At 38.6% G+C, this 16,173-nt stretch overlaps 2 protein-coding genes across 3 annotated transcripts; one reads left to right on the forward strand and one right to left on the reverse strand.

The window, feature by feature from the left end:
• Window positions 1–235: 235 nt before the first annotated feature.
• Window positions 236–4,583, forward strand: LOC103981418 (MFP1 attachment factor 1). 2 transcript variants are annotated; one of them, XM_009398147.3, is made up of 2 exons: window positions 236–868; window positions 4,282–4,583. In XM_009398147.3, exon 1 carries the CDS (start codon window positions 314–316, stop codon window positions 842–844), a length of 531 nt encoding a protein of 176 aa, XP_009396422.2. In that variant the 5' UTR covers window positions 236–313; the 3' UTR covers window positions 845–868; window positions 4,282–4,583. The 2 variants fall into 2 exon arrangements, with proteins under 2 accessions (XP_009396422.2, XP_018679866.2); XM_018824321.2 differs by lacking the exon at window positions 4,282–4,583 and adding an exon at window positions 2,918–3,155.
• Window positions 4,584–7,111: 2,528 nt separating this feature from the next.
• LOC135648840 (probable WRKY transcription factor 4) lies at window positions 7,112–13,419 on the reverse strand. The gene is made up of 4 exons (XM_065166813.1): window positions 12,773–13,419; window positions 8,335–9,035; window positions 8,114–8,254; window positions 7,112–7,589 (listed from the first exon to the last, which is right to left on the reverse strand). Exons 1-4 carry the CDS (start codon window positions 13,286–13,288, stop codon window positions 7,316–7,318), a joined length of 1,632 nt encoding a protein of 543 aa, XP_065022885.1. The 5' UTR covers window positions 13,289–13,419; the 3' UTR covers window positions 7,112–7,315.
• Between the last annotated feature and the right edge of the window lie 2,754 nt (window positions 13,420–16,173).

The raw sequence follows: 16,173 nt of genomic DNA on the forward strand, positions 1-16,173 counted from the left end.
ATAATACAATTGACTCACTTATCTTATGTTGAGGTATGAAAATTGTCAGTCGGATGAACCTGTTGAGATCTTGACCGTTGATAGCAAGATCATTCGATCAAATCTCATCCTAGTTGCAGTACATGATCGACAAAGGCCAATCCGTTAATGAAGACCCAACAAAGGCCCAAACAGGCCGAAAGGCCGACTCCTTGGCAGCCTTATGTTGGTATTCCAATAACAGACTCCAAGAGAGAGCCTCTTTAGATCGGCATCCTCGCCTACTCTTCACCATCCAGCCAAACCAACCCAAACCAAACCCTCGCGGGCCAGAATGGCGGAAGACGGCGAAGCGGCGAAGCCCCACGGCGACGAAGTTCCCGTCAAAGGAGGCAACGAAGCCGAGCCCTCGGCGGCGGTGGAAGCGCCGGTACCGCCCCCTTCCTCTGGCCTCCCGCCCGTCTCCCTCAACATCTGGCCGCCGTCGCAGCGGACGCGGGATGCCGTGATCCAGCGCCTGATCGATACCCTCTCCTCTTCGTCCGTCCTGACCAAACGCTACGGCGTCGTCCCCGTCGACGAGGCCTCCGCCACGGCCCGCCTCATCGAGCAGGAGGCCTTCGACTTCGCCGACTCCGACGGCGTCCGCGCCTCCGCCTCCATTGACGACGGGCTGGAGGTCCTCCAGATCTACTCCAAGGAGATCAGCAAGCGCATGATCGAGTCCGTCAAGTCGAGGGCCTCACCTGTGTCATCCACACCCGCTGTTGAGGAGGTAGCTCCGGCGCCCGCTGAATCGGCCTCCATGACTTCTGGTGCTGGTGAAGAAACCTCAGCCGTTACACCGGAGTCTCCTTCGTCTTGAGTTCGGCCTTCGGTTGCTTCTCCGGTTGGTAACTCAGCTTGTTTTGATACCTTGGATCATATGTCCGTATTTATGATCTATGGATCTCTACATTAGAGTGAATTGAAACTTGGTATTTGGATCTACACGTATGAGTATATTTAGAGCTTTGATCTGTTTGCTGTTGTTTTCACTTCAGCAATTTAATTGATATCGTGCCATAATTTCCTCTATGACTTTGAATGCATCCATGCAGATTCTTTCAAGACTCTAATATTTCTTTTATTAAATGTTCCTTAGTCAGGTGAATGATATGTATTGTCTTGTTTTTGCTAGCTTTGTGTGATGCATAATGCTTCGCCTATCCTCCTGAATCCTACAAGGATTGAAAGACTGTTTTTCTTTGTTACTTAAGAACCAATTGGCCCAAGCTTGGGTTGCCAATGTCAGTTGCATTTGGGCATGCATCTAGGCATGTTATGCACCTGTGTGCATGCGATTTTTGCTATCTATATACTTGTTCTATTTCTGTTTGCTCCCAACTAAGGGCTCAATCATTAGAATCGATAGGACTAGGGCAAAACCAGCCATTAAGAGAACCAAGAGTCATATGACCATTGGGGTTCATGCCTGGACACTCAGGAACTCTATATTTAGAAGTACAAAGGAGTCTCAAGGTGCCAACTAACATTCTTCAGTTTTCTTTTCTTGTTGAAGAGTAGATTTTTTAAAAGAGTAAAAGTTTACATTTCGAAAAATTCTTTTATAAATCTTAGTGCTGTTAGATTTTCATTATATATGTTTGGTCATGGTTCTACTTAATCTAGAATCACTGACTTGTAAAACTTATAAACAACTTTAATTTAGAATACACCAGTATGTGACTCATCAGTCTTTTTCATCGAGTAGAAGCCAAAGGTGTAGTCACTTTCTTCATATAGGATAAAAATGCTTTCTCAACACTGACCCAAAATGACCTTTCTCAACGGTGCCCATCCCATGCTCAATTCATAGCTTAGGTTGTAGGTCAAGTGGGGTTAGATTAGGTGAAGTTGATTGGGATTCAGCAGATCAATTGATTTACAAAAAAGAGTGAGAGGCTGAAGCCCAATTGTTTTCTCTAGAAGAATCAATTTATTTTGTAACATCTTGCATTTAGAATTGATGTGGATCGAGGATTTGCATTGTATTTCATGTGAGGTAGCAAACATGTTTTTGTTTATAGGATATGCTACTCACTTAAGAAGGAGAGAACCACCTTGCATACAAACAGTGAGCTTTCTGAACTCCTCACTTACATGGGATCTTGCAAAATATGGGGGGGGGGTGCAAATGAACCAATCAAACAAAACAGCCATATGGATTAATTATAAAATTTGAAGTTAACCTTTTGATTTGATTCAGTTTGTTATTTTAAAAAGGCTCAAATTAAGCCAAATCAAATACTATATTATAAACTTATGTTTATATAAACAAATATAAAATATTTATGCTCATAAATGTAGCAGATAATGCTGTTCAACCATAATAAATATATTTTTTGTCGTGAATGTAATCCTTTTTTAAATTAAAACATAATATTTTCTAAGATATGTAATATTTTAGAATTATATAAAAAAATCAGACTGAAAGCTGTGCACTTCTACTGGAATTATAGGTGCACAATTTCATACAGACAACTACTGCACCTGATCCAATATCACTTAATCATGATTGGAATAGAAAGTTATAGTGTGGTTCCATTATAAGGTACAGTGTAGTTGTTCTCAGATCACGGTAGTTTAGGGATCAAGAGAGGAATTTTAAGGGCTTTTTATGCTTATCTTTATAGGAATTTTCACTTAACTTAAAAAACAACAAACAGACTTACAGTCTGTAGTAGTCTCTGCTATTAATATTAACAAAGCCTCTTTTGATAATATGTTTGTAAAATCCTCAATTATTCCATGTTCTAGGCTTTAGCTGCTGTATGTAGTTTTTAAAATTAATGTGTCAGTAGGGGTTTTAAAATAATATCAAAACAATCCTAGATGAGGTCTGGTTAGTTGTATGCTTTGGCATTTGTTTTTACCTCGTTTTTAATGTGCAATGCAGGAGTATGGCCTTTGTTCTTCAAATGTCAATGGAATTTGTTCCCAGCTTCTTTCTACGTCAACATGGTCCTGTCCATGGTTGAAACTACTGGTCTTGGGTTGCTATTACTGTTATCATCTGGATTTATGTCCTTGCATGTAAAAATGCTGTTGATTTTGATATCATTTAGCATCCCAGTGTGGTGTCATAAACTTGGTGAAACTCGATATTATCAGTTCTGATTTCATTTTTGGTCTAAGCCCCAAAATTTTCAAGTTCAGCAGCTTTATGCATATCATCAAGTTTTACAGTCTTAAACAAGGTTTGAAGAGAATATTATTAAATTACAAATCTTCTGAATAGAAAACAATGCAGAGAGTCTTGTGCAATATTCTGACGTAAAAGTTCATCCTTCTAGAATATATGTAACTATTTCTAAATGATTTCAGATCAAAATCATGTAGGTAAATTTGTTTGTGAGGGCCTTTTGCATTTATTACATGGGTTAATAAAGAAACTTTTCTATTTTTCAAGTGATATAATTCCATTTTAAGATCTATGCATGAGAGGGAGCTTTGGCCCTACTGGGAGATTGCTACTCTATGAATTGGATATCTAGAGTCTAAATCACGAAAACAATTGTCCGCCCTCCTTAAACCTCTCGTTGAATAAACAACTATGAAACTTGTGTTTATAGACAACAATTGTTCACTCTCCTTTTAGAAAATGTGTTTATGGAATAAACAACCATGGAACTTTGTAGTTGTATGAAAAAAATTTTGATGGACAAGAGAAAACGAAAGAGAAATATACTGAGTCTGTGTTATTTTTACTGGCCTCAGTATGTTACATCAAGATCATCAAATTTGCTCAGAACTAATCACAAGTAGGTTAGCTTCACTTTAAACTTGGCCAGAAAATGTGGTTGGATCTAGAAAAAATGTCTTATGTCTATCTTGCTGGAACCTTTTATTGAATATGGAGATCTATTATTATCTTTGTGGTACAGTTCTAGTGTTTTGGAGCAATTGCCTGCAAACATCGAGGTTTTGTTAAGCATTGTCTTTGTTAGTGTCTTTTGACGTAAAGTAAATTTTGGTAAGCATTGTCCTATTCAGATGCTTCAAGATACCTCTATTTTGTGTTTTTTTTTTTTTTCCCTGGACTGATTATTTTTTTACTTATCTTTTAAGGTTTTTTGTCATCATTGTTGAAATATTATTTAATTATTTCAGGTTTAAATTGCCTTGAGTATTAGGTAATTACAGTTCAAGATATGAAGTGGAAGAACACATCTGTTTAGTAGAGAATGTATTATGCATCGTCATATTTTATCTAAGTTGTTCGGTCTCAAAGTGATCTTTTTCTCGTCTTGCATTGTACAGATAGCTCGCTTCTTGCTCCGGCAAATATGGATGAACGCCGGAGTCTGTAGTCCAGTAATTCTCTAGTCCCATGGGTACACCTTTTGCTTTTTCTGTGTCTTTACTCCGACTGCGATATCTGCTCCTTTCAATGTGCGATCTACTTTTGTGCTTATGTTTTCTGGATTGAAATTTTCAAACTATCCTGCATGACCTGTGGTGATCAGTTCATGTAATGGTCATGTCATCTTCAAAACTTTTTGAACTTTTGTTAGATGCCATCGGAAATATTTTCAGTGAAATGCATGTCTAATATTTTCTCATGTTTAGTTGCTACCAAGAAATGCATGTCTGATATGTTCTCATGTTTAGTTGCTTACATCTATAATTTCCTGCTTGTGGTATTTGTTTGTCTATAAACTTCTTTCCTATTAGACATTTCCTTTTTTTTTTCACCTGCTCCTGTAGCCTCTCAATTCTCCTGCCCTTTTTGGGTCCTATTTTGATGGGCTCCACCTGTGCTCTTACCTGCATGTTTCCTCTCAACATCAAACTATAATTTTCTAACTATATGGATTTGTTGTCATGACTGAGGGCTGCATTAAATAATATCTTTAACTAAATTAGAAGTAATTAAATTTTATTTTATAGTTTCATTAAAATCTTCTTTGATCTTGTCCTATTTCTTCTTGCATTGCTAAGACAAAATCTAATTATAACAATTATGAGCCAATGTTTTCCTATGTGATAAACGGTTTTGCATATTAGTTTATGAGGTGGTTTTACATCTAATACGAACGAGTCATTCGTAATTGCGTAGAAATTTGAACAAAATGAAGAGTGATAAATAAGAACATCATTAGTACATACGCAAATGAATTTATACTGCAAGTTTTACTGTGACAGGAATTATTTACACAATTGGGCAAAAATGGTTGCATGTCTGTTCACTACCCAAGAGATCGGCCACGAATGTTTGCAACCTCATCCTACCTGTCGCAGACGTTCGACTTAATATTCTCTTAAAATCTCTTCTTTTTAGCAAAATTATTTATATAGGTAAATTCTCTAAAAAAAAATCTCTCATTTATTTTTTCTTGCAAAACATCTTTTTTCTGCTTTATTCTTGTAGAGTCTTATTTGTTTTTTAAAAGATGTGATTATCCTTTGTTGGCACTTTCTCTCGTTTGGCATTGTCATTGTATCCCCTTGTCCATTGCTTCTATCCTCATCTTTGTTTGTTGTTGTCGTCACTGAGTATCTTGTTTATCGTTTTCGTCCTTGTTCATCATCCTAGCCCTTCTTCGTTGTTGTCAAGGCTCATTGTGTTGAAGGTTCACACACCCGTTTGCTTTTGTTTGTCGCTTCCCTCGCCCCTCGCTCTCCATCGTTCTATTCCCTTTTGCTTATGTTTGTTATATGCAAATTGAAACAACATTAATCCTTATTGTGAGGTGGATGCATGGCGACAAAGTTCTCACAGGGCCTAAGAGGATGGTGAAAATAGTAACGAGGCCTCCACAAGTGATAACAATCCTCACTCTCGTTCACAATCTTTATCGTCGCCTTTACCCTACCCATAGAGCCCTTGTCACTATCTTCATCGCTTTGTTGCCATCATTGCAGGTCTCGTGAGGCCCATTGTCGTCCTCATTGCATCGCCACGATGGCTTCCTCTATCCATTGTCATCCTTGATGACTATCTCTACCCATTGTCATCCTTGATCGATTGATGGAGACAAAGCTCCATAATGGTTGCCTTTGCCCAAAGCGTCGATGGAGGAACTCCTCCGCAAAAAAGATTGAGTTAGGTGACGAGGGCATGATGGAGGCAAAGGAGGTCGAGGGCGAGGCTAAGAGGAGTGAGGTGGGGTACAACAAGATGGAGATGGCCATCGAAGACAAGCACACGAAAGCGATAGGTGACGACGAGGGGCACATACCAAGGATAATACTATTTTTTAAAAAAAAATAAAGAATACTATATGATAATAAAAAAAAAAGATATTCAATGTGAAAAAGTAAAAACATAGGATGTTTTAGTGAATTTGCCCTAATATATATCGTTTGACTGTTAATTAAAACTCACTAACATTAGCAATCTTTAGCTAAAACCAACGCTGATCACCACAGTTAGAAACGATTAATTTATGTGTTTTTGATGGTTTTAATGTAAGGAACAGTGGTCTTCATATTTCGATATTTCGAGGGATATATGATATCTTAAAAAAGTAAGAGCAGACATGCTATTTCTGGGAAAAAAAAAGGGACCGACGATCTTAAATTTTCCTGGGCTGCTTTCATGTTTCTATTCTAGAAATCATATTTCTTAAGTTTCTTTCAATCTTCAGAAAAATAATTGCACTAATTGTCATACATGGAAATCAATAATGACAAAGCCTAAAAAAAATCATGGTTCATATTTAATAATCTTTACCTCAGGCTTTCCTTTGATTAAGGAAATGATAAGTCAACTTTGTTTTGTCTGCATTTATACAAGCAGCCAGATGATAGCAGAGTGCCTCGCAAACACACTTGAAACCGCAGAATAAGGTATCAAAGTAAATACAAGTAGTCAGCACTCAGCACTACCTGTTTGAAATCAGTCGGTCCTAAGAATGTGGCTGAACACAATGTAAAATCACGACTCTGTTATGTCTAATTAGCTTAATACCTAAGAATGTGGCTGAACACAATGTAAAATCACGACTCTGTTATGTCTAATTAGCTTAATAAATAGTTACATGGATAATGCAGAATCTAACCCAAGTATCCACTGCCAGATCTTTGGACTCCCGAGGCAAACATCTATACAATCATCAATCTCATTTTATGTCAAATGACCTTAGAGTGAAAAGGAATGAATGCACGTGAATGATAATTATCAAAGAGAGCGGTAGGTATATAAATAATAGCACACAAAGAACTATCGGCTAGGTCACATAAAATACTAGAATATAGTAAGCATGAAATATCACATTTTGCTGAACTTACTTTCTAGCCTTGATAACTCCGGGGAATGCAGCAAGACCTAAAAATATCATGGCAGAAAATTTTAGGTGTTTTCATGCTCTTCTTTAAGCTGGAGGACTGCAACTGGCCTTTGATGTTGGTTTCTGAAGTTTGAAGATGCAAGGGAAGCTTGATCAGAAACTGCATTGCTGGAAGCAGTGCCGACAGACACAGTGTTATGGCTGCTATTTCTAGCTGCTGGGATATCATGGTTATGTTTTCCCTCGTATGATGTTATTACAGCTTTGGGATCTGTCGGAGACCTCTCGATATGCTTCCTGACATTGCATCCCGCATACGTGCATTTATAATAGCTCCTGCATTGAATTAAGAAGGATTAAGCTGTCCGAATCCATAGCAGAATAGTCAATTTGAAAATGAACGTCCGATATTACGATGTAGAGAGCCTGTAACCTCCCATGCATATTAGCTATGGAAGAAGAATTATACCAAAGCAAATATAGCCACAAGCAACCTAACAATATCCTTTTGTCACCTTAGCTTCCTATGGTACCTATCATTTCGATATTCAATGTGATGCCCACTTCGAAGTGCTTGTCCAGACTCGACCAACAAGCATGGAGACATGTTTGACAGGATGATTAAATCAATAACATCTTCCAAGTCTCTCTCCTTAAGAAACATTTGTGAAAAACTTGTCAGGCTCTAGTAAGATGGCAGAAAACTTACAAGACCTTCCAAAATATCCAATTAACATAGTACTTTCTGCAAGCACTTATATGCTAGAATCAAAGATAATTTAAAATAATACCAAAATATGCATGTGAAGCATATTGTTGTACCAAAAGCAGGTTATAAAATTGAACAGAAAAGATGCTACCTTGGATTAGGATTTCCTTTCACCACTTTTTGCCCATATTTGCGCCATCTATAGCCATCATCCAAAAGATCAACCTCGCTTGTTGTCTGCACAATGATCCTGGGCTCATTCAGTGTCCTATGAGAAGATGCTGCCATGTTCCTGCAGATCAGCCAAAGTTGATCTCGTGAACTCAAGAATGATGATAATTATAAACAATTTTGGTATGCATATCACAATACCTCCTTTTGGGATCACGCTCATCATCGTCATCTCCTTCATCTGTCCTAATTTCAGCCCCTTCTTCACCATCACTTGACCCAGATAATTGTTCAGGTGTCCCATGATCAGATTCTTGATCTCTTCTGGAAATCGGAGCAGCAGTTATGTCGTTCCGTTTGCTGAAATGTCCATGATGAGGCAGAGAGCCTGGTTTAGGATTGTCAAGGCTCTCGTTCATTTCATTCAATCCACTTGGAAAACTATTGGCTTCCTTGGCGCGTTTATTTGGTGTCGGACGTTGATGATTATGTTGGCCCTTATAGATTATCTCAGTTACTTGACCATCTACTGAACATTCTACCTTTTTCTTAACTGGACATTTTGGATGGGTGCATTTGTAATAGCTCCTGGGATATTCACTTCCTTTCACAACCTTCTGACCATACTTGCGCCAATTGTAGCCATCATGAGCATTGTTGTTGACGATAGCAGTATTAGATTCCAACCTCCGATCAGATTGGGATCCGTCCGCAGATTCTTCTGCAGCATAAGTTGGTTTGATAGTAGGAGTCTCCGGAATTGGTTGTTGTGATGAGGAGGAGGTTGTTGCTGCTAAGAAAGATGATGGAAATTCAGCTTCACTCTGCATTCTAAATTGAGACTCTGCAGCTTGGGCTGTGACTTGAGCAAGGGCTTCTTGGTGAGACATTGCAAAATTCCCCTATAGGGATCAGTGAAAAACAACTGAGACTTCAACAAAAATTCTTTAAAGACAAGAGCATTACTTTATTCATAAACTAATAATACAAAGTGTGTTCAAATATGTCTCAACCTTGGGAAACAAGTAATAGTAAGTATTAGTGATAAAAGTATCATAATTGAAGAACACATCAAAGAGAAGCAAAGTATAAGATGCACTCATCATTTTCCATTATCACTTAGGACATGCTTTACCAATGATAGACTGCTTTATAGTCAAACCTGGAAGTTTTAGTCATTGTCAACAATGATCTCCAGATTACTGATCTCCATATTGACCAATAGAGTTGTAACTTTTGGTACAAAAACCGAGTCTTTCTAACAATTGAAATGATAATACATGGCCTATTAAACAAGGAGGTACATAAGAGAGTGGAATGAGAGGTGGATAAACAAGTTTACACATTTTCCTCAAGGTTTTCGATAACTCTACCGAAAGTTGGCTGAAGGATCATTTTATGCCTACACAGCTAGATTTTTTCTGACATCTCAGAACTTAACATTCCTAATGAAGTATTATTTTTATAACAGAACGTAGATGGCTGAGTGTGCCAGAACCCTCTTCACAAAAATTGGTCATAGGTTGCTGATTATGGTAACATACGCTGTCATCTGCATACAAGATCATATTCATTTTGAACTAAACTTCTACTGCCTCTCCATACTCAATTCACAGTAGACAGGAATTTTCTTTCCGTCGGCATGCCTCACAACATCAACATCAGCATGAAACTGCACAAGACCCCTACTAGCTATCTTAAGCAGAAGTATATGGAAAAGCATGTGTAACATCCCCAGATTCGTCCTCGTAGAAAGTTCGAAGAGGACTTAAATTGGTCTATAAAAATTGGATGAGTGTACTACAATTAACAAAATTAATGGGTCAGTGATTCAGGCTAGACAAAGTTAATAGGTTAATTATTTCAATAGACTCGGCCATGTCGGCCATGACATTATCTTAGTGTGCTACCTGACCTGGAAATAGACCCGTGCTGATACCATGCTAACACTATATGGTGAAGTCAAAACTTTTCAGAACTAGAAACCATGAATGTATTTCTCAAAAAAAATATGACCTTCGAAATCCACTAACAACTTCCAATAAAAGGTGCAACATACATCACATCTGCTTTCTCTCATGATAATTTTTTTGCTGATTAAATGCTTAGTTTTTTGTCCTTTCCACATTGATCTCCTCATAGCACTCCATTGATGATAGAATCATAGACTCTAGAGGAACATAAATAAAATCAAGTATTTAGTCAAATAGTTTAATTACGTTGATACAACGACCACCTTTTGCTCAAATGATACACCTTAATAAAGGGTTATGAAACATCACATAATTTTAAGGTTCCCTTCACAACATTAGCTACTCTAAACTTCCTTCTCATTGTTGTTATCACCAGCAGGTAGAATGTCCAAAACACATTAATTTGTCAACATTAAGATTATAAAGACGCTTATCTATAACACAATATTCTGACTATGGAAACAAACAGATTTTATTATTTTGAATGGATATCAACTTGAATAATTCAGTCATTAATTTCCTCTATTAATCACCTCATCAATGTTTTGCTACATAGATTTTGTAAATATTACTCTAATGATCCATGCCAGCCAGCTGTTCTGACATTTGTTTGAACCTACTCAGTGTGTTACACAATGATCAGCAGTCACCAACCACATGTAGAGTAATGAAAAATTTATATCATCTTCCGATCATCAATAAATGTACGATTTCAACTTATGACTTCATTAGATCAGATAATATCAGTGTATATTTCAATAAGCCTTACTTCTTGTTACTGCCTTGATATCATTGACCGAGGAGTCGTCACAGCTTGATTCTGTCCCAAAGGCACAAGCTCGTCCTGATGGCCCACATGGCAATCACAAATGGTGGTTGGAATGGGAAAGATCTAGCCGATGCAATCTCGAGATGCTACTTGTTTGCCCGAGATGGATTCCACGTCGGACCAAGGTGGTCTGAGCTTCCTCGGAGTTCTGGAGATGAGCCAAGGTGTGCATTGGCTTTGTCGTGAACCCTGCACAAATGGTCAGCGTCGGGGGAATTCCCGACCCGACTCCTCTGATGGTAAAGTTAGTTTTTGAAGAGAGTGGAAGCAGTAACGTTTCTTGTGTGTCGATCCCCTCTTCAGGCCTTGGGGACTAGCTTTTAAACCTAAGTAACGGCGAAGGGAGGTCGACGATTGATGTGGATAGGCTCGTACGTCTTTCGGAGGCTCATTTATGCAGATGGCTGGTGGATACAATTTTATGTGGCACGCCGTCAGTAAAGGATGGTTGCAGGGGTGCCGTTTGTCAGGGTTGGCACCTACATAGGATAAACGAATGACGATTGCCTATGCTAGGTTACTAAAAAAGGGGGAAATAGGTTTCGCTGTTAGTGATTAATGTTCCATGCGGTCGCCCTGTGCGGCCTTTCCCGAAACTGTGGTTGGCCAGGGGTGGAAGGTCAATTCCTTGCCGCTCTATTTCCCCCTTTTTCGGTTGCCTGGCATAGGCAATCGTTATCCACTTATCCCGAGTAGGCGCCAACCCTGACAAACGACACCCCTACAATCGTCCTTTGCTAACGACGCGCCACAAGAAAATGTATCCACCGACCGTCTGTATAAATTAGCCCTTGAAGGATGTATAGGACCACCCACATCAATCGTCGGTCTTCCTTTGTCGGCTACTTAGGTATAAAAGCCAATCCCCAAGGCCTGAAAGGGGGATTGACACACAAGAAACCCTTTTGCTCCCACTCTTTTTAGAAACTAACTTTACCATCAGAGGGGTCGAGTTGGGAACTCGCCCAACGTTGATCGCTTGTGCAAGGTTCCCGGCGAAGCCAAGGCACGCCTCAGCTCATCTCCAAAACCCCAAGGAAGCCCATACCACTTCAATCCGACGCAGAATCTACCCCGGGTGAACTAGCAACACCTCGGGATTGCATTAGTTGGGCCTTCCCCCACTCTAACCACCTCTCATGACTGCCACATAGGCCATCAGGATGAGCTTGTGCCTTCGGGATAGAATCAAGCTCTGATGATTCCTCCGTCAACGGCATCAAGGCAGCAACAATTTTTAATTTGCTAAAATAAATTTATCTGAAGGAAACTTAATTTGCAGTAAACATGCATCCAAAACTATCCATCCCTTTTCGATAGGAGTCCGGCTAGACCATTTTAGTAGTAAAATCCCATTCACTGTTAACTCAAAAACACATCAAGATGGAGTAGCATCCATTATAACATTACGAACCAAGACAGCACCCTGCTTTGCATCCTTCTCTAGTGCCAAATTGCCAGTATTCTTTCCTAAGCAGTGGGCCGAATCGACCAGTACAATTTATACCCTCATACAAGCAACTTGGTTGTATTAATAGCTCGACGTCCGTTCTGAATCTTCAGTTTAGCTTTAATCTAAAATTCAATTTATGTATCGCATAGATTTCAAACTTACTTGTAAAACCCCTAATTAAGATATTTTAGATGTTGCAAAATTTTGAATTTATCACTATTTAAGACATGGGCAGAATTATAAACAACAACAACAACTTGGGTGCCGAATTCATAACGTGTTACTAAGTACTATCTGACATGCTTTAGGCATCCACACTTAATTTTATCTATAAATAATGACGGCAAAAAAATATCAAGATTGGATTTTCAAAGAAATACATACCAGGCCAGAAGAAAGGAAGGCAGGAGAATCAAGCAAGCCGGCAGGGCTCAACCCGAGCGGTACAGTGAACATCTGCGGCTGGCTAATCGCCAGTCCCGGTGGCCGACTCTGCCCCAACCGAACCAATCCACCACCACTCTCCGCTTCCCTGCCACTGGAGCGCTTCTCCGCCTCCTTCCCCTGCTCCCCCGAGGAGGCTACCGTCCTCTTCGCCGCCGCCACCGGAGAATTAATCGCGCCAACGAGCAGCTGGGTGAAGGAGCAACAGTCCGACTCGGACTCCTCGGCAAAGAAGCTCGACACCAGCGTCAGTGGACCGGGGCTCACCTCCGACGCGCCCCCGGCGCCGCCGTGGAAGAGGCTCTCGAAGGAGGAACGGGGAGGGAGGGTTATGGTGGGCCGCGGCAGCGTCCCCGGCCCTGGAACCGCCGCCTTCCCTCCTCGGACTACACCTCCTCCTCCTCCTCCTGCTCCGCCACCGCCGCCGCCGCCCCCGTTCTCCGCCATCAGATTCATACCAAACTGCTCTCGACTCTTGCAGTTAAATATGGAGCTACAAATGGGAAAAATAAGGCCTCCCTCCGAGGTAATGATCAGATGGGAGTAAAGAGAGACTCGTTGACTTGTCGGCCAATTAGTTGGTATGTGCAATTACCGCATTACCCATGTTTCTCCTCATTTACTTTGCATGGAGCAGAGGGACAGATCCATAGCAAGGCAGCTCTGTAAAACCAGAGGCCGTTGGAGGGTATTCCGGGGACGACACGGAATGTTAGTTGGCGGCGGGTGAGAGCGGAGGCGCTTCTTTGGTGCCCGCTGCTACAGTAGGGCCACATGAGTCTGTGCAGTCACACGCGCACCAAGAGAGAGAAGCACGAGCGCCTGGGTTCTTCACGATGAATGCTCAGCATCATTGATCGGAAAGGACAAACATCTATTTTGCAGTAAAATTAAAAAGAGAGATAAAGTGAGCAGACTCTTTCGTCGTTTCTGGATGGTTGCTCACGATCTGTCAAAATCTGTCAGGTTCTCGATTTAGTACTTCTGCAGCGTTGCTCACCAGAAGGACTCTGCTGCTGTACAAGCAGTATGAACAGATAAAACACGTTTATCACGATTGTGATGTGATAAATCGCATCGTATTACCGTGCCAAACGATGGCTGCTTATTTTACCTATAATTTTCCATCTCTAAAATGAGCCTTCTGTCCCAAATTCGTAGAAAAACACAATCGGATTACAAATAAACAAAGCTTTGGACATGCTAAAGAACGCACTCGGCCAGCAAGCAGCGAGGAGTGTGAACCACCGAAGGCTACTACTATGCAAGTAAGAACGATCTTTTTTTGACAAGATAATTGCGGCCTGAAGTTTTGTACTATGTTGTCGGAGGTTCTTTCTGTAGCTAATTCGGTTTCCTTTATAAAATAAAAACATTGAAAAGCAAGTTGACTAACTATTCGCACCTGTTGCAAACGCCGGATCAAGTTTCGGAAAGTATCATCTGGAAGCCTATCCTCTTGTAGGAATCTGCAACCAGCAAATAGTAGATGGAGGAAAGCTACTTGGAACCAATGTCCTTTAGTACATAGATTTGCTTTCCGCCTCCTGCGAACGCGACAGTCACCACAAGATTAGATGGCAACAGTGCAAGAATCGAGTAAAAATAAGAAATTACAAAGGGACAGAAAAAAAAAAAAAAAGAGCTTTTGATTTGTGCCAATAATAACATAAAATATGTAATATACTATATGTAATACCAAAAAAAAATTTATGCTAAGATTGAAATCAAATAATATTATATTAATTTTTACGATAGATACCTTTTGATATCATATGAAAAAGGATTACTATGTGATTTGGACATTGTATTTAGATTCAAAATCGCTGTCAATCTGCAAAGAGAACTAGACTCTCATTCTCCACTCTTTCTATCGATCACTTAAATTGATGATTCAAGAAAGTCGAGAGAAAAACTATAATCTTGTCTCTTTAGCCCCTATATGTTCTATCTATTTATAGACGAGAGCAGATAATCTATGATAAATTATTATGAGAGTTTCTATCGTAAGGACATTCCCTAAGGAATCCTAGAACTTCTTTTCTATTGGCCAATAACTATAATAAGAATCCAATCATATTCATAATATATCTTACCTAATTAAATAGAACCACATAATCTAACATTCTCCCACTTGATCCATTAATTAATAAAATATAAAAAGACTTAAAATAAAAAATAAATAAATAAAATTTATTTTAAAATAATTTTATCCAATTGAATTCTGAATTTGAAAAAAAAACTATTTATACGCACACGAATTTTTAAAAATAAATTAATAAGTCTAATAAATATAATAATACTACATTAAGTTTGGCTAACAATACGAGTCATAACGATTGTATGTCATTAATGTCACACTTCTTTCTATGCATCATAACACTATTAACATTTTCTAATACAGTCCAAAATGACTTGTAATTTGTCTTGTCAAGACAATCATGTTATCATATTCAATCGTATGTACATAATTATGAACATGATAACAGAAATAAATAAATAACTTTAAGTATGTAAGTAAGAATATCAATTATAGTATCCACTCAAACATACGTTACCATATCCTTTTATGGGTTGCTCACAAACCCAATCATAAGAACATATTCTTTCAAAATACTTTAGGTTGTAAGTCTTGAGTGAATGGATCAGCAATCAATATAGTAGAACTCAAGTAATTAATTGACATTGGATGTTTCTAAACTTTTCTTCTCTAACCATTAAGTATTTTATACCATAATGCATGGAGATATAATAGTATTTGTCATTGTTAGAGAAGAAAACTACTACGATGTCACAAAATATCTTCAGCGACTTGACAATTGAGTCCGACCACATTGGGTCCTAAGATAAAATTTTACAATTATAAAGTTTGATCAATAGCCTCAAAGCATACCACAAAATCAACTTCTATTATTAATAATATAATAATAAATTACCTCTCTAATTGATATAGATATTAGCCATAAGATGAATTTCTTATTATCGAGGTTTTTTATAGAATCAACATATGAAAAATACCATCATTTCAAGCTAATATAATTTTATACATGTGAGCATATAATCATTCGTCCCTTCTAGATATTTTATTATTTTCATTACAGTCCTTTAGTATTTTTACTTCTGGATAACTCTACTATATACTTAATATTTTAATAATAAAACTTATTTGTTCCGACACATGCTTGACTATAGACTTCCAACTACGCATATACAAAGAATATTTTCTTTATCTAATTCTTTTCAAATCATTTTAAAGCATTTACTTTTGACTAAAATTTTATTTTTATAGTTTATTGAACAAAACTGTATATTAAATCCTTTTAAGTCTCGGTCAATATATC

This window comes from Musa acuminata, chromosome BXJ1-4 (genome assembly GCF_036884655.1).
Source record: "Musa acuminata AAA Group cultivar baxijiao chromosome BXJ1-4, Cavendish_Baxijiao_AAA, whole genome shotgun sequence".
NCBI lineage: Eukaryota > Viridiplantae > Streptophyta > Magnoliopsida > Zingiberales > Musaceae > Musa > Musa acuminata.